Source organism: Thalia democratica, chromosome 1 (genome assembly GCF_965202585.1).
Source record: "Thalia democratica chromosome 1, ktThaDemo2.hap1.1, whole genome shotgun sequence".
Taxonomy (NCBI): Eukaryota; Metazoa; Chordata; class Thaliacea; order Salpida; family Salpidae; genus Thalia; species Thalia democratica.
The window spans coordinates 155,667-172,548 of record NC_139165.1 but is presented as its reverse complement, the minus strand read 5'-3'; the positions used below and the strand labels follow the sequence as shown (position 1 = coordinate 172,548).

Sequence of the window (16,882 nt, the reverse complement as noted above, 5' to 3'; positions counted from 1 at the left end):
TAAGTTCCAAATATAGTTTGCCAGTTCCGTTGCATGTTGTTTAATGAAGACTTGTGGTTCCTCTCAATGCCTAAAATAAAAAAAATAAAAAACACAAAAGCTGAATAAGTTGAAACTTTAAAAAATATCTAAACTTGATAGTAACTAAATCATTGTCAATGTTGTTAAACCTTAATCACGTGTTTAGTATAAACGCAAAATATATAATTTTTAAAATTTAGTTATCATCAGGGGTGGTGTGTTGGGTGGAACGCTGTAGCTGTTGATCCCACTAATAAAAATAAAAATTTACGATTAATTGAAGTTTTTTTTAATTAAACTTATTTGATAAGTTTGCATACCTTTTTAAATATTACTTTTGACCTACTAATACTTATTTAAGCCGAATCTTCAAATTCAGTTGCATCTTAATCATATAAAAATAATTTAATACTAAATTTTTTGAGCAGCTTAATGCTGGAGCTGATTAAACTTCAATGCCATGTGAATCACAATTTGGAGTTGTTGAAATTTTCAATAACGCGAGAATGATAAGACAGGTAGTGACAAATCGAACTCGAGTAGTGGTAACTCTAGCAGGACCAGAATAGTTTTTCTTTGGTAAAACGTACTTGTATCGTAACGTAGTTTAAACAGCTAAATTTTTACTCGACTGTTCTAATGTATTGCTAAAAAAAGGTTGGAAACTAACTTTTAAAATAAATTGTAAACTTTTAGAAGTTTATAAAGTTGTACAATGCATGGTTGCCACTGATCAAGCTGAGTAAAATTTCCTGACTTTTTACAAAAATTTTCCTGACTTTTTTAAATCAAAATCTTAAATTAAACTTATTCTAAAATACATAATCTAACACTTGGAACTGTATAAAGCTGTTCAATATGTTAATAGAAAATTTTTTCAGTTTTAAAAGGATATTTTACTAATTTATACCAGATGAAGGCACTGAAAATAAAATCTAAAAAAATTGTAAATTTCTGGGAAAATTTTGGAACTTTTTTCTGACTTTAAAGGACTTTTAATTAATTTTCACCATTTGAAGGCTTTGGAAAACAAGGCATTTTGTAAATTTAAACTGACTTTTTTTCTTTTTTTTAAATAAAATTTCCTGACATTTTTTCAAAACCCCCATTTTTTCCTGACTTTTGTAATTTTTAAAGTTTTTCCTGACTTTTCCTGACCGAGTGGCAACCCTGACAATGTTAATTTTACTGTAAGACTAGTTATACAACTGATCTATTTAATTTTATAATAAAAACAAAAAAAGTACAAGAGCTATTTTTATTCAAAGCTAAATACAAAACAAAATAAAATCACAGCTATTTAGAAACAGAAAAACAAAATTTCAAAATTTAAAAATATTTTGTTTAAATCAAAATTTACTAAAAAAAGCAACATTATAATGATAAACATGTTTGGAATCACAAAGACGATTGTAAACTAGAACATTCATATCAAAAGTGAATTAAGTGTTATTTATATTAACATAAACTAATTATTTAACAACTAACTTTATACTTAACTATAAAGTAGTATAAACATCATATATTTATGGAAAAAAACATAACAATTAAAAGTAAAACTTGATTGGAATTGTCATAATTAATTTAAAATTAAAGATGTATGATTCAATTAAAGGCAATGGGAAGGTACGTATAAAACATTTTTTTATAAACAAAAAAACAAAATTAACTCAAACAATCCCTATAAAGTTTTGTTTTTGTTTAAAAGATTGTGCGTATAAAAATATATTCCTAAAGAAGTTTGTGATTACCAAGTACTTATAAATAAAAATGTTAATACATTAGTTTCCAGAATAACACAAAAATACTTTGGAAGCATATACAAAACTATTATAAAACAAAAATCCAAAATATATTAAAACATTTATAACATTAAAACACACATAAAATAATATTATTCTAGGAAATGTTGAGATCGTTTTCAAGGAAACCCTTGACCGCGTGGCCGATCGAAGTTAGATCCAACAAGAATGTGTCGTGACCCATCACCGAGTCCAACTCGAAAAATGTCACGTTCCGATTTCCTGCGAAATGTAGTTTTTATAAACAGATTAGATGAAATAATATGAACATAATTGTTTCCACATTTACTTATACTTAAATAAAAAAAAAATCTTCAGAAAAACTTTAAGGGTAATTTCATAAAATAGTAATATTCTTATTTTCCAATTCAAAACAAGTTTTAATTCAATTTTGCAAAAACATTTATTATATGAAGCGTTCTAAAGACGGATAAAATGATTTGGGACACGTTCAAAATCCACCCGCGATCAAAATCCACCCAGTCAAATTCGATAACCGCTTACCGATCGAGGGTAAGGGTTAGGGGTAACAGTGATAGTAAAAGTTAAAAATAAAGTACAAAAAATTAATAAAGTAAAAAAAAAGGTGAATTTTGAACGCGGGTGGATTTTAATAGAATACCTATGAATTTAACCAAATTTTTCATCTAAACCCTTTATGACATCATTGATTTACTACATCAAAAAAGCCCTTCAACATTTTATTATGCAAAATCTATAGAGAAGTAGAATATCACATTTACAAATAAAATTCATGCAAATAAATGTTTTTTAGTTTTTTTCAATCACTTATAATTTTAGAAATTATATTCTCTATAATTAAACGAATGTACTAATTAACAAGCCGAGTTATTTAACAACTAATTGTTTTATTTATTGTGTAACTAATATTTAAACAAACCAGATTTCTTCAGCTTATCGGCCATCTCTCTTTGTTGATGAATGGGAAACAGTTGATCAGTGTTTGCCCCCATCACAAGAGATGGTATCTGTTTCACTTGTTCGTAAGCGTTCCTACCAGGAAAGTAATCTTGAATGTCGAACAAATCCATCGCCTGTAGAATGAATATAAGTCTTTAAGCTATAGGGTACATGATTTAGTATCAATTTGTTAAGTTTTTTGGTTCTTTTAAGATATTAAAAAACTTTATCTATATTTAAAGACAAAAACAACTTCTATCTAAATTATACATATCCATGATTTTTAAACATTTGTATATGTATAAGGTTTATTTAAAAAATGGAAGAAGCCTAAACTTAAAAACAAATAAATACACTTGAATGTCATATTCATTTATCATCCTTACTAACATACAATAATTAATTGGGGTCGTACTCATTAATAATAAATAAATTCTAAATAAACATTTTCACCTTACTAATATACAATAATGAGTTGGGGTCGTATTTAGTGGCGAATTGAAGTCCCTGATATTCGATGTATTGTTCAATTTGGAAATTATGGCACAAACTAGGGGATTCCCCCTCGATAAAACTCCTCCCAAATCTCGACTCCCACTCACTTGATGATCGGTACGTCATAGTGGCTATTTCTCTGTGACGTCATAATTAGAATTTAAATGAAAACTATTACAAGTAATCAGTCATAGTTGCTAACTCTCTGTGATGTTATAAAATTTTCAGTAAAATTAAATAGAAAATTGTTTCATGTAAAATTTACGCTCGTCTTTAAATGAATCATTTTAAAGCATAACTGTTTAGTTAACTTGTTTTTAATAAATATCAAACTGAAAACTTAAAGCAACAGTTATAAAATTAACTAATTTTGATGATCGATATTTAAATCAAGCATTTACATTGAAAACTTTCAACCTAGGTAACTTATTGGGTAATTAAGTCCATAACAATACCTTGTGAAATACTCAAAAATGACCAACCTAGATAACTTCATTACCCTTATTGGGTTATAAATTCAACAATAATACCTTGTGAAATACTCAAAAATCACCAACCTAGCTAACTTCATTCCCCTTATTGGGTAATTAAGTCCATAATAGTGGCCCCTGTTCCAGTTAGTATCCTCCATAATGCATCTTCTTTGTAGATACCTCAATGCGATTGTAGATGGTAAGGATTGAGTGCAAGCGGATATTGACACTAATCTGTTGATTTCGTTTGTTTTAAAATTTGTTTACTATTGTGTTGTATATTTGTGTACTATTTACTTACACGGGGTTGCTAAATGTTTTTTTCAAATTTTCTCCAGGTTTTTAAAAGTACACATTTTTGGGTCTACTTTTAGTTTGAAGTTAATTTTAAGGTAAGAAACTGTGTTAATTAGGATAAAAATATTGAAAAGATACTGTAAAGCTACTTTAAATGTGTTTTTTGATAAAAAAACCTTTGATTATGACAAATTGTTTTTATTTTTATAACAGATTTATTGTGTTATATCGAAATTTTAATACTGATCATGTTAAAATTGTTGAAAATTCCAGGTTTTTTAGTCAAAATTGTCAAATTCCAGGTTTTTCTAGGTTTTTTGGCAACCCTGCTTACAGTATAAATGTTTCATAACTTTAAATGATAAAACTGAAAAATTTAAGTAAAACTATAAATATTACTTATGATTGTGTAATACTTTAAACTAACACTTTAAAAAAATTGTGAAATAATAAGCAATATAACGCCGATATTTACCAATATAAAGGGTCTTTCATCATGCCTTGTAATACCTTATTAAAATTTTTCTTTATAAAGCAAATATCTAATGTAAACTGGCAAAAAAAATCGATATTTGCTATTTTCCAATGGCAATTTCACAAGTCAACTATGATTTGCTTTGATCAAATAATAAACACTCTACAAAACAATAAGTTACATCAAGCCATGTAATGTTTTATACAAACTTTGTAACCATCAACAATACTTATATAAAGATAAGAATGATCTGTTATTTAATCTTTTGAAACTTAAAAACTTCAAGTACAAATATTAAAACAGTTAAGTAAAACTATGGTATTGTTTGAAGTAATGAAATTTCCAATATTGTGTAACAGTTGACAATAGAAACCGATGTTTGCTAATTTTATTCTAATCTATAGAAAATTCACAAGTTTAAGTTCAAACATTGAAGACAGCAAGTCATATCATCGTCATACTATTTACATTATGACGTCACAGACACGCTTGCCGGCATGGTAATTTAACGACATGAGCATGAGTAGTGTATGTGTGTGTACATAGTGAACACATGAACAAAATATTTGGTGGCTTGTTTGAAAAGCATGACATTTGTGTGATGTGTGTTTCAACGTGTTTATTGAAAATTCTCATGAAATTAAGTTTATACGGGGATACCTTAAAGTCCAAAACTATTTTTAAACCTACAACATTTATTTACAGATTTTCAAATACACATAACAAACATCATCTTAATAATGGAACAAACATCTTACACCTTGTTCTATTAACAATATTTTCAAACTTAGTTAAGTTTTCATATTTGCTTTTGATATTATTCAGAAATTTAAGACTTTTTTTTGTTCCAATAAATTCTTGAGTGTAGTGCTTATTTTAAAAAGTAAAAATAAAAACCCTAAGTTTAACATTACTTTAACACAACAGCTAAACTGTTTGTGCAATAAATTTGTTTACATGGACCATACAATTCGGTATACAACAAAATAGATACTGATGTTTAAAATATATTTTTCAGCTGATAACTAAAAGATGAGCCAATTGATCTCAAATTAATAAAATACTCTGTCCTTTTAAGTTTCTAGTTTTAAAATGAGTGAGTCCTATATTTTAACATTTCAAAGATATTATATATTTAAATAACTAAATTTAGTCGTGGTAAACACTTTCACACTTTTGCTATATAATAAATCAAATAAGCAACACAAACCTCTCAACTTTTTCTGGGTGTAAAGCTGCCATTGTTAGCGAACACATCCCACCTAAACTAGATCCAACTGAAGCGTACAACTGTAAATAATATTATAAATAGCTTTATACATGTATATATATATATATGTATATATAAAGGTTTATTTCAAGATGTAAAATTCAAAGGACTCGAGTTTTACATCTTGAAATAAACCTTTTTAATAATAAAGCTTTTAGGGTGGTCTCAGTGTGTAAGATTTAATTTATCAAGTTAAATAACTTAATTCTATATACATATATATACCACAGATGTTCTTGTGTTAAAACTTTATTTCAACTAACGGCGTTTCACTGCTCTCAAATAAATTATTTGTTCTTAAATGTTCTTAAATTTATTTGAGAGCAGTGAAACGCCGTCAGTTGAAATAAAGTTTTAACACAAGAACATCTGTGGTATATAATCCGATAAGCTTAGCTTATCAGGATCTCCAGGATTTAACGCCTTTTAACATTACATATTATATATATATGTGTTGAGGTTAAAATTCTACCATTTTCTAATACTTTACACTCAAAAAATGACCAACACTTAGTAACACTCTTAGCTGATTCAAACTGTATTACAGATAATTATATTATTCTATATTCAATTCAACTCACTTTGTTAATACCGAGGTGATCTATCAGTAATTTTTGTGAATCGCACATATCTTTCACACTAATCATTGGGAAGTGAGTTCCGTATTTCTCATCTGTTAAAGGATTTGTTGAAGATGGACCCCTGTAAAATAGAAATAAAATATTATATAATATTCTGGAAAAGATACTAAAAGGTATCCGTGATGTATGACTCGATAACCAAAAGGTTCTTCGTGCACTAGGTCCAAGGACCAAACATTATGGGCGTTTTTTTTTTGTTGTTCAACAAACTATATATAAAAAACAATAAAAAAAATAAACCAAATAGAACCATTTTTACAGGGCTTAAATAATATATTTTACTTGTGAGAGTAAAAGATGGTATAAAAGAGAATAAAAAAATACAATGTATATATTAATTATTTGTTTTCTGCTTTAAATCTGTTAGTTAACTAGACCAGTGGTCTAATTCTATTATTTTTAAAAACTTTATAACATGTAAATTTTTATATTCAAATAAGTAAGTAAATCTTATAAAAACAAGCAATTTAAAAATTATTGCTTAAAACATTTTCAAAGTATTAGAATTACGTGTTAAAATTACTTACTATTACGTTTGAAACGTGACATTCAAAACAGTCTTATCACGTTTTAAATTTCATACTTGTTTTAAAAGTTATTAGTCCTAGAGTGAAAACTAAATAATTTATTTAGCAACCCTAAATTAAACTAGCACATAAGTTTCACCAAAACAATTTTTTAATAGATATTTTTGGTTATTCTACATCATTATGCTATAAAAAATGTTGACATATATGGTCCTTAAGTTGTTAAATAATGTATTCAAGTCTTACTTTAAGCAACTTTAAATTTTAATGTGGTTTTGTTATAATATGTTTGAAAAATTTGTTTTTGTACCGCTTCCAGAAAAAATAAACAGTTTATTTAAACCGAGCTATAAACTTATTTGATATACAGTTATACAAAAATTTTTGGCCACGTCAAAACATTGAACCCTAGAACAAACTTTTTAATAGCTAATTGAGTAACCACAAATTATGAACTTTAATTTGACATTGAAAATAAATTACCAATGTACTTTAGAACAAACTTATCAGTCCACTTAACTGTTTACTTCAATATACTGCTAACAATTTGTACTTAACATTGCAGAAAAAACCACTAAACAAACTGGGCTGGACCAAACTCAAACAATATTTCAAAATTCAAACAGTATTTCAAATGAGCAAACATTAAGTTAATAAAATTAACTAATGAAACAGGTTTAAAGTTCACTGAGTGGAAAATTTTACAAAATTTATCAGTATCTAAAAACACTTAGTTTAGATATTTACATTAAGGGCATAGGGGGGTTCGACTTTTTTTTTTTTTACTAAAAATAACATTGGATCTTATATGAAAGCATAAAGTACAAACTACAAGCCAGTTTTTATAGAATTGAAAAATCTTACTTAACTTTTTAGATATTGTAATTTTCATAAAAAGTTTTCAATACAAACGCATAGACCGCGTGGTAAATTTTCTCAGAAATTTAAAATATCACTAAAAACCTATCTTCTCCTTCATTGTTTAGCTAAAGACTTCAAACTTTCAGGAAATGTTCCTTTTATAGTTTATAAGACTTGAATGTTGGAAATTAAAAAATATCAAAAAATAAAAATTTAAGATAAAAAAAACAAAAAAAAGGGTGGTTTTTTAAAATAAAAACTTAATTTTTATAAATTAAAAAAAAACCCTGCATTCAATCTTTATAAAACTTAATAACACATTTTCGGTGAAAATTTAAAAAAGATTGCTTAAAAAATAAAGCAGGAAATAGATTTTTAGTGAAATGGTCTTTTTTTTTGCGCTTTTAGTTTGCGCCTTCCATTAGGAACCTATTGAGGTTACCGACTTTGATCTATCATATCTCAAAAAATACTTTGAGTTTTTTCAAGCAGTTAAAATGTCGGATAGCTCAGATAAAACTCTATAAAATAAGATCAACTTGTAAAAGTCAAAGTGGACGCCCTACACCCTTAAACTATGTATTTTAAATGATTAAAAAGTTATAGGTTACTTTATTATTACATACATAATTTTAATATTATTCGAAATCTAAATGATTATAGCTGTAAAACTTTAAAATATTTATTGGTACCTAATGAGTTCTTTTGAAGCATTACAAACGTTTCAAAAGCAGTAAAATAAAAAAATTTATTGGGTAGACTTTCATCAATATTTTCTTAAAAAGGTTATTAGTATTATTAAAAATACTTTTTCAAGTTTTCTAAATAAACTATTTTAGTATTCTCTAAAAAATTCTTATTACACATGGTAAATTATGTGACAAGCAGTGAAATTAATATTATTTCATCTAATTATAAAATAAATTTGTAGAGTATTACTTTTAAAATCATGATATTATCACGTAACGATTACGTAATAAACCAAGGCTGAATTACAGAATTTTTTGTTAAATTAAAATACACAATCATTTGCAACAGTGATGCTTTATATAACAAAAGTTATGTAACTTTGAATGAAAAATTAACTAAACCTACACATAACTTACAACTCAAACACATGGTGTATTTTTTACAGTCAAGTTGATTTTGGAAACAAAACATTACATAGTTAAATAACATTAGTTTTTAAAGTAGTGCAATATAAGGCAATATTTATCTTAGTATGCACCTGTGCAATATGCACAGTAGTCTGTAATATGCACAGCAGTCTGTACAAAAATTTTATTGAGCAATTTCTTTTAGGTAAAACAAAATTAGATTAGCTTCAATATGTTAAATGCTATAAATACAACAAGTTGATGAAAGTAGTTTTTATACGAAAAAAGACTTAACAATTTAATTAAGTACACAGAGTTTTTACTTAGTGATTAACTCAGTAAAGCTTTTAAAAATTTTTAACTACCGCTGTAAACAGCTCTACTTGTAGCATATACAATTTACAGCTTCAAAAACATGTTTATCAGTCAAGTGATAAACATTGTTTGAACAAGCTTTAATACAAGTTTCTTGTTTAGTATTTAAAACCACACAACAACAACAATTGAACAGTTTGCAGACGCTGCTAACAAATGAACAACATGTTTACCAACTAACTGAATGCTAACCAGTAAGCAAACATCAACAGTGACTTGGCAATTAGTAACCAAACTTAAAGACAATAGTTGAACTCACAAGTTCAGTTATTATGTATGTGAATTTGCTTAACTAAACTAATCAACTGTACTGGTATAAGCTTAAATGTTGGATTTTTACCTTTAATTAGCTTCAGATGCAATTCAAAGAACTAACAAACTTAAATTATCAATTTTAAGAAAAAAAAATCAGAACAAGTCGAACAGTATTAACTGTTTTGTAGAACAACTACAGAAAAGTTACAAAAATGTTTTCTAGCCTTTATATCTCAAAATTAAAACTCAACAGAGTTAATAAACTAATGTATCAGCTATAAGCATAATATTATTATTATAACTGTTTGATTATTGAACAAATAGGCTTGTGATTGAGCTTTTTATGCACTTAAGTTATTTTAATCAATCACATTTATTAATTCAAGTATATATACTTACGTAGATCCATAACACCCGCCTAGCTGGTTGCAGCAAATAATATAAAACTTGTTTGTATCGAGAGCTCTTCCAGGTCCAATGAATTTCTCCCACCACCCAGATCTTCTGTTTTTCTGTTAATAAAAATATTCAAATAAGTTTTAACTCTAATATTATTAGTTTAACTGTATCTTGAAATTTTCTGTTATGTTAAAATACTTGTTAAAAAAAATTTCAATTTTATTTTAAACAGAGCCTATATTCTAATGTTAGGATAAGAATTTTTCTATATTTTTCTTTATTAAGCTTTTGATGTTATGATTAACATACTTTCTGTCTCTGGATATTTAAATGTTCACTACATTTACCAGATATACTGCATAAAATAGTCTATCTTATTTATAAACTGATATTTTACCCTAGATCATTCTTGGTTTAAAACATACTGTTATATTACTTACAAATTTTACACATTAATATTAGTAGTGAACCATATCTACTTTTAATTTTTACCTCATTAGACCATTCTGGGTTCAAAACATACTGTTATAAAACTTAGAAATTTTACACATTAATATTAGTAGTGAACCATATCTAATTTTAATTTTTACCTCATTAGACCATGCAGGGTTCAAAACATACTGTTATAAAACTTACAAATTTTACACATTAATATTAGTAGTGAACCATATCTACTTTTATATTTTACCTCATTAATCATGCAGGGTTCAAAACATACTGTTATAAAACTTAGAAATTTTACACATTAATATTAGTAGTGAACCATATCTACTTTTAATTTTTACCTCATTATTATCATGTTGGGTTCAAAACATACTGTTATATCACTTACAAATTTTACACAATAATATTAGTAGTGAACCATATCTACTTTTAATTTTTACCTTGTTAGAACATGCTGGGTTAAAAACATACTGTTATATTACAAATTTTACACATTAATACTAGTTGTGAATCGTATCTACTTTTAATTTTTACCTCATTAGACCATGCAGGGTTAAAAACATACTGTTATATATCACTTACAAATTTTACACATTAATATTAGTAGTTAACCATATCTACTTTTAATTTTTACCTTGTTAGAACATGCTGGGTTCAAAACATACTGTTATATCACTTACAAATTTTACACATTAATACTAGTAGTGAACCATATCTACTTTTAATTTTTACCTCATTAGACCATGCAGGGTTAAAAACATACTGTTATATATCACTTACAAATTTTACACATTAATACTAGTAGTGAACCATATCTACTTTTAATTTTTACCTCATTATGATCATGTTGGGTTCAAAACATACTGTTATATTACAAATTTTACACATTAATATTAGTAGTTAACCATATCTACTTTTAATTTTTACCTTGTTAGAACATGCTGGGTTCAAAACATACTGTTATATCACTTACAAATTTTACACATTAATATTAGTAGTGAACCATATCTACTTTTAATTTCTACCTTATTATGATCATGCAGGGTTCAAAACATACTGTTATATCACTTACAAATTTTACACAATAATATTAGTAGTGAACCATATCTACTTTTATATTTTACCTCATTAATCATGCTGGGTTCAAAACATACTGTTATATCACTTACAAATTTTACACATTAATATTAGTAGTTAACCATATCTACTTTTAATTTTTACCTCATTATTATCATGTTGGGTTCAAAACATACTGTTATATTACAAATTTTACACATTAATGTTAATTGTGAATCATATCTACTTTTAATTTCTACCTTATTATGATCATGTTGGGTTCAAAACATACTGTTATATTACAAATTTTACACATTAATATTAGTAGTGAACCATATCTACTTTTAATTTTTACCTTGTTAGAACATGCTGGGTTCAAAACATACTGTTATATCACAAATTTTACACATTAATACTAGTTCTGAATCGTATCTACTTTTAATTTTTACCTCATTAGACCATGCAGGGTTGAAAACATACTGTTATATTACAAACTTTACACATAAATATTAGTAGTGAACCATATCTACTTTTATATTTTACCTCATTAATCATGCAGGGTTCAAAACATACTGTTATATCACTTACAAATTTTACACAATAATATTAGTAGTGAACCAAATCTACTTTTAATTTTTACTTCATTATTATCATGCAGGGTTCAAAACATACTGTTATATTACAAATTTTACACATTAATATTAGTAGTGAACCATATCTACTTTTAATTTTTACCTCATTACATCATGTTGGGTTCAAAACATACTGTTATATCACTTACAAATTTTATACATTAATATTGGTAGTTAACCAAATCTACTTTTAATTTTTACCTCATTAATCATGCAGGGTTCAAAACATACTGTTATATCACTTACAAATTTTACACAATAATATTAGTAGTGAACCAAATCTACTTTTAATTTTTACTTCATTATTATCATGCAGGGTTCAAAACATACTGTTATATCACTTACAAATTTTATACATTAATATTAGTAGTGAACCATATCTACTTTTATATTTTACCTCATTAATCATGCAGGGTTCAAAACATACTGTTATAAAACTTACAAATTTTACACATTAATATTAGTAGTGAACCATATCTACTTTTAATTTTTACCTCATTAATCATGCAGGGTTCAAAACATACTGTTATATTACAAATTTTACACATTAATATTAGTAGTGAACCATATCTACTTTTAATTTTTACCTCATTACATCATGCAGGGTTCAAAACAAACTGTTATATTACAAATTTTACATATTAATATTAGTAGTGAACCATATCTACTTTTAATTTTTACCTCATTAGATCATGCAGGGTTCAAAACATATTGTTATAAAACTTAGAAATTTTACACATTAATATTAGTAGTGAACCATATCTACTTTTAATATTTACCTCATTAGATCATGCAGGGTTCAAAACATACTGTTATAAAACTTACAAATTTTACACATTAATATTGGTAGTGAACCATATCTACTTTTAATTTTTACCTCATTAGATTATGCTAGGTTCAAAACATACTGTTATATTACAAATTTTATACATTAATATTGGTAGTGAACCATATCTACTTTTAATTTTTACCTCATTAGATCATGCAGGGTTCAAAACATACTGTTATATCACTTACAAATTTTATACATTAATATTGGTAGTGAACCATATCTACTTTTATATTTTACCTCATTAGATCATGCAGGGTCAAAACATACTGTTATATCACTTACAAATTTTACACAATAATATTAGTAGTGAACCATATCTACTTTTAATTTTTACCTCATTAGATCATGCAGGGTTCAAAACATACTGTTATATTACAAATTTTCATATTAATATTAGTAGTGAACCATATCTACTTTTAATTTTACCTCATTAGATCATGCAGGGTCAAAACATACTGTTATATTACAAATTTTACACATTAGTATTAGTAGTGAACCAAATCTACTTTTAATTTTTACCTCATTACATCATGCAGGGTTCAAAACATACTGTTATATCACAAATTTTACACATTAATATTAGTTGTGAACCATATCTACTTTTAATTTTTACCTCATTAGATCATGCAGGGTTCAAAACATACTGTTATATTACTTACAAATTTTACACATTAATATTAGTAGTGAACCATATCTACTTTTAATTTTTACCTCATTAGACCATGCAGGGTTCAAAACATACTGTTATAAAACTTAGAAATTTTACACATTAATATTAGTAGTGAACCATATCTAATTTTAATTTTTACCTCATTAGATCTTGCTGGGTTCAAAACATACTGTTATATCACTTACAAATATTACATATTAATATTAGTAGTGAACCACATCTACTTTTAATTTTTACCTCATGAGATCTGGCATGGGAGCTTGCTGATAAACCTGTGAATAACAAAATTGCGTTGCTTTTATCTTCATTTAATTTTCCCCACGTTTCATAAGCAATCTGAAAAACATATATATAAGATTTGTAAGTCTAAAAAAAATAAAAAAGTTCTGGAAGAACTAAAAAAGTGCACAATCTGATTTGTAAGTACTTTCAAAATTTCATATGCAACCTGAAAATGATATAAGTAAGTTTCAAACAAAGTCTAAAAAAATACTTTAAAAAGTTTTATTCAAAATCTTAATAACTTGTAAGTATATATTCTACATCAGCAATCTAAAAAAATTTTTTTGTAAGTGTAAAAAAAACTTAAAAAGTCTTATGCGAAATCTGGAAAACATCAATTATACTTTCTATAACAACAAATATATCTGTGTGAAAAATAAAATTGAATTTTACAAGAACAAATTTTCTGCTTTTGGCATTTATTAACCCTAAATTTTAACTCAGAACTGTTAAGTTATTTGAGTTAAAATTAAAAGTCTGAAATTTGGTTTTGATGTACTAGTAAGATTGTATATTAATTTGCAAAAACTAAAAAAAACACTAAAACTTGTGTTCTATTTAAGTTAACTAAAACCTATAGTTTATGCGAAAGACAAATAGATTTTTAACATAATAGAACAACAAATTATGAAAAACTAATCAACTTATTAAAATGCTATAGTCATTTAGTTTTATGTTTAACTTTGGAGTACTTTAGAACAAGAAGAAAACAAAACTATCTTTTCAAAATTGTGCAAACTAACATCAACTTTAGGTAGAATTCCTTTATTATAGAAAAGATTAAATTGTTTTTGGTATGTGAAGAGTTTGAATCCAGTTGTTGTGTTAGAATAATCTGGTTCCTTACCTCCCTTAAATCTAAAATGTAAAAATTCATTATCTAGAAATAATACACAAAATTGAAATAAACAACAAACAAAAAGTTTAGATCGTAAATTGTACTAATACTTTGAAACATGTACTAATTTAATAAATTTATAAATACAGTGTAAGTACTTACAATTATTATAAAATATAATAAATGCATAAAATTAAAACATTTTTAAAGCAACACTGAGTTCTCAAAAATTAAAACCTTCTAGTTAAAATTTATTTCTTTTGTTTTAAAGAGTTGATTTGTCCAAAGAAAAATAATAATCTTAAAAACCTTCTGTTTAAACATGGAAAATTAAAGTTGCTCCCTCTGAATTTAGATGCATTAGAATTAACTATTTCAAAACTGTTGCTCAGATCTTCTTTTGGTGAATCGTCTATTTTTTGAGGGAGTATGAACTGCTCTACTACTTTGTTTTGTGAAGAGGTTGTTGAAAGTGATCTTAGTTGGGCTGTTGTTGCTTCTAATCTTCTTAAAATTGATTTTGATAGGTGACTTGCCATTGTTATTGTGTTATTTGAAATGTTATCTTTTAACTTGCACAATTAGCATAAATTATTTGCATAGAATAATTAAGTGCATCCTTATTTTATTTTATAATAAAACTAGTATTTATGTTTAGTACAACCCTAGGTTAGAATAGCATCTTTCGGTAAAAAAAACTTGATTAAGCTTGTTCAAAAAATTACCATATTCTTGATTATTTTATGACTAAGTAACAGCTTGAACTAAACATTCTTACTATTAAGTTTTAAAAAAAAGGCTATCAACCTATGATATACACACACCTCTTTTACATTGTTTAACAAAAAAATAAATTTAAAAGATTTAGCTAATCAAAATGTTTTTCATTGCTAATGTCAAAGTACTATTCTTGAAATTTAGCTAATGTTATGGCTATGTACAAAATCTAAACTGTGCAAAATATTTAACCTTTTGTAAAATCTCTAAAACAAATATAATTAAATTTGATAAACTTAACTTTAAAATAAAGCATTAAGTTTGATATACAAGTTATACAAAACTTTTTGGCTTAAAAAACTTAAAAATAAATTTCTCAAGTTTAAAAATAAGTACAAAAGTTTTCAATAGACTTAATTATTGATTATAATTATCTTTTTTTATATCATAATACTTAATTAAAAACTTTTAAAAGATAAATCCTATAAAATAATAAGTAGCCTAATAACATAACTCTTGAGACAACATTAAAATAAGTAGTTTTAATCTGCTGTTCAAATAAAAACAATTTTATAAGGTTTAGTAAAAAAGAAAGAAAGAAAAATATGAACACTCACAACTATGGTCAATGGATTGGTGTGGAGAAAGACCTTTTGGTCATCAAGCCTCACACCATTTATTTTATAACTATTTTTGAGCAGTTTTAATAAAAACAATAAAAAAGAAACTTAGGATCAGCAAAAAGTCAATAATATTATTAATTAATTAATAAAATATTATTAGTTAACAAAAATACTTATATTAAAAAGCAAGACAGCAAATTTTTCCTGCTTTTCAATTCTAAGCATCTTAGTCAGATACTTTTGAAAAATTAGCTTAACACCTAGTAATTTATATCAAAACACAAGAGTAAACATTACTAAGCTCATTTTTTCTCTTTACACACAAAAAATGCAGTCTAACATGAATAGCATTCGAAAGCATGATATTTTTGTTTACACGGAGAATTTGGTCTATCACAAACGAGCTTTGAACAGTCAGCGAAGTTTTGTTTGCTTTGAACAAACAATTATCATCGTGTTAAAGTTATCGTCTTGAATTTTCTAACAAATGTCACGTCATTGTTCAAGTTAGTTGCTTTGTATTACTAAAAATGTTGTTTTAAAAATTTTGATTAAAAAACTGAAAAACTTCAGGTTAATATTTATCTTAAAGTAAACAAGTAAGAAACAAGTCCTTTTGCTGATGTGACGGAAATCCCCCAATATTTGCTGAGTCAGCATAAGAAAAAAAAAATTAATTAGTTTTTGATATGTTTGGGTAAGGTGGGTTAGTGTTAAGGGAAAAAAAAAGAAAAATAATAATATTTTCGATAAGGTTGGTTGGGGTTAAGGGTATAAATATTAAAAATAAAATTAATTGATGATTCAGCAAATATTAGGGGAAACACCTTTACTTTAAAATCGGACCAGTAAGAAATTTAATTAACTTGTTTTGTTTCG

At 26.0% G+C, this 16,882-nt stretch overlaps 1 protein-coding gene across 1 annotated transcript; it reads right to left on the bottom strand.

Annotated features, from left to right (window-relative positions):
• Window positions 1-1,642: 1,642 nt before the first annotated feature.
• On the bottom strand, window positions 1,643-15,221 carry LOC145832095 (uncharacterized). The gene is made up of 10 exons (XM_082939455.1): window positions 14,973-15,221; window positions 14,569-14,683; window positions 13,781-13,879; window positions 9,910-10,022; window positions 6,336-6,456; window positions 5,695-5,774; window positions 3,797-3,946; window positions 3,198-3,378; window positions 2,725-2,878; window positions 1,643-2,045 (listed from the first exon to the last, which is right to left on the bottom strand). The coding sequence occupies exons 1-10, from the start codon at window positions 15,200-15,202 to the stop codon at window positions 1,921-1,923; spliced, it is 1,368 nt and encodes a 455-aa protein (XP_082795581.1). The 5' UTR covers window positions 15,203-15,221; the 3' UTR covers window positions 1,643-1,920.
• Window positions 15,222-16,882: the final 1,661 nt, after the last annotated feature.

Bases quoted from the DNA above. Each gene is read 5' to 3' on its own strand.
- LOC145832095 (XM_082939455.1), bottom strand. From the start codon at position 15,202: ATGGCAAGTCACCTATCAAAATCAATTTTAAGAAGATTAGAAGCAACA. The intron at 14,684-14,972 runs GTTTTTAAGATT...TTTACATTTTAG, and splicing joins TTTCCATGTTTAAACAGAAG to ATTTAAGGGAGGTAAGGAAC. The intron at 3,947-5,694 runs GTTTGTGTTGCT...CGAAATCAACAG, and splicing joins CACCCAGAAAAAGTTGAGAG to ATTAGTGTCAATATCCGCTT.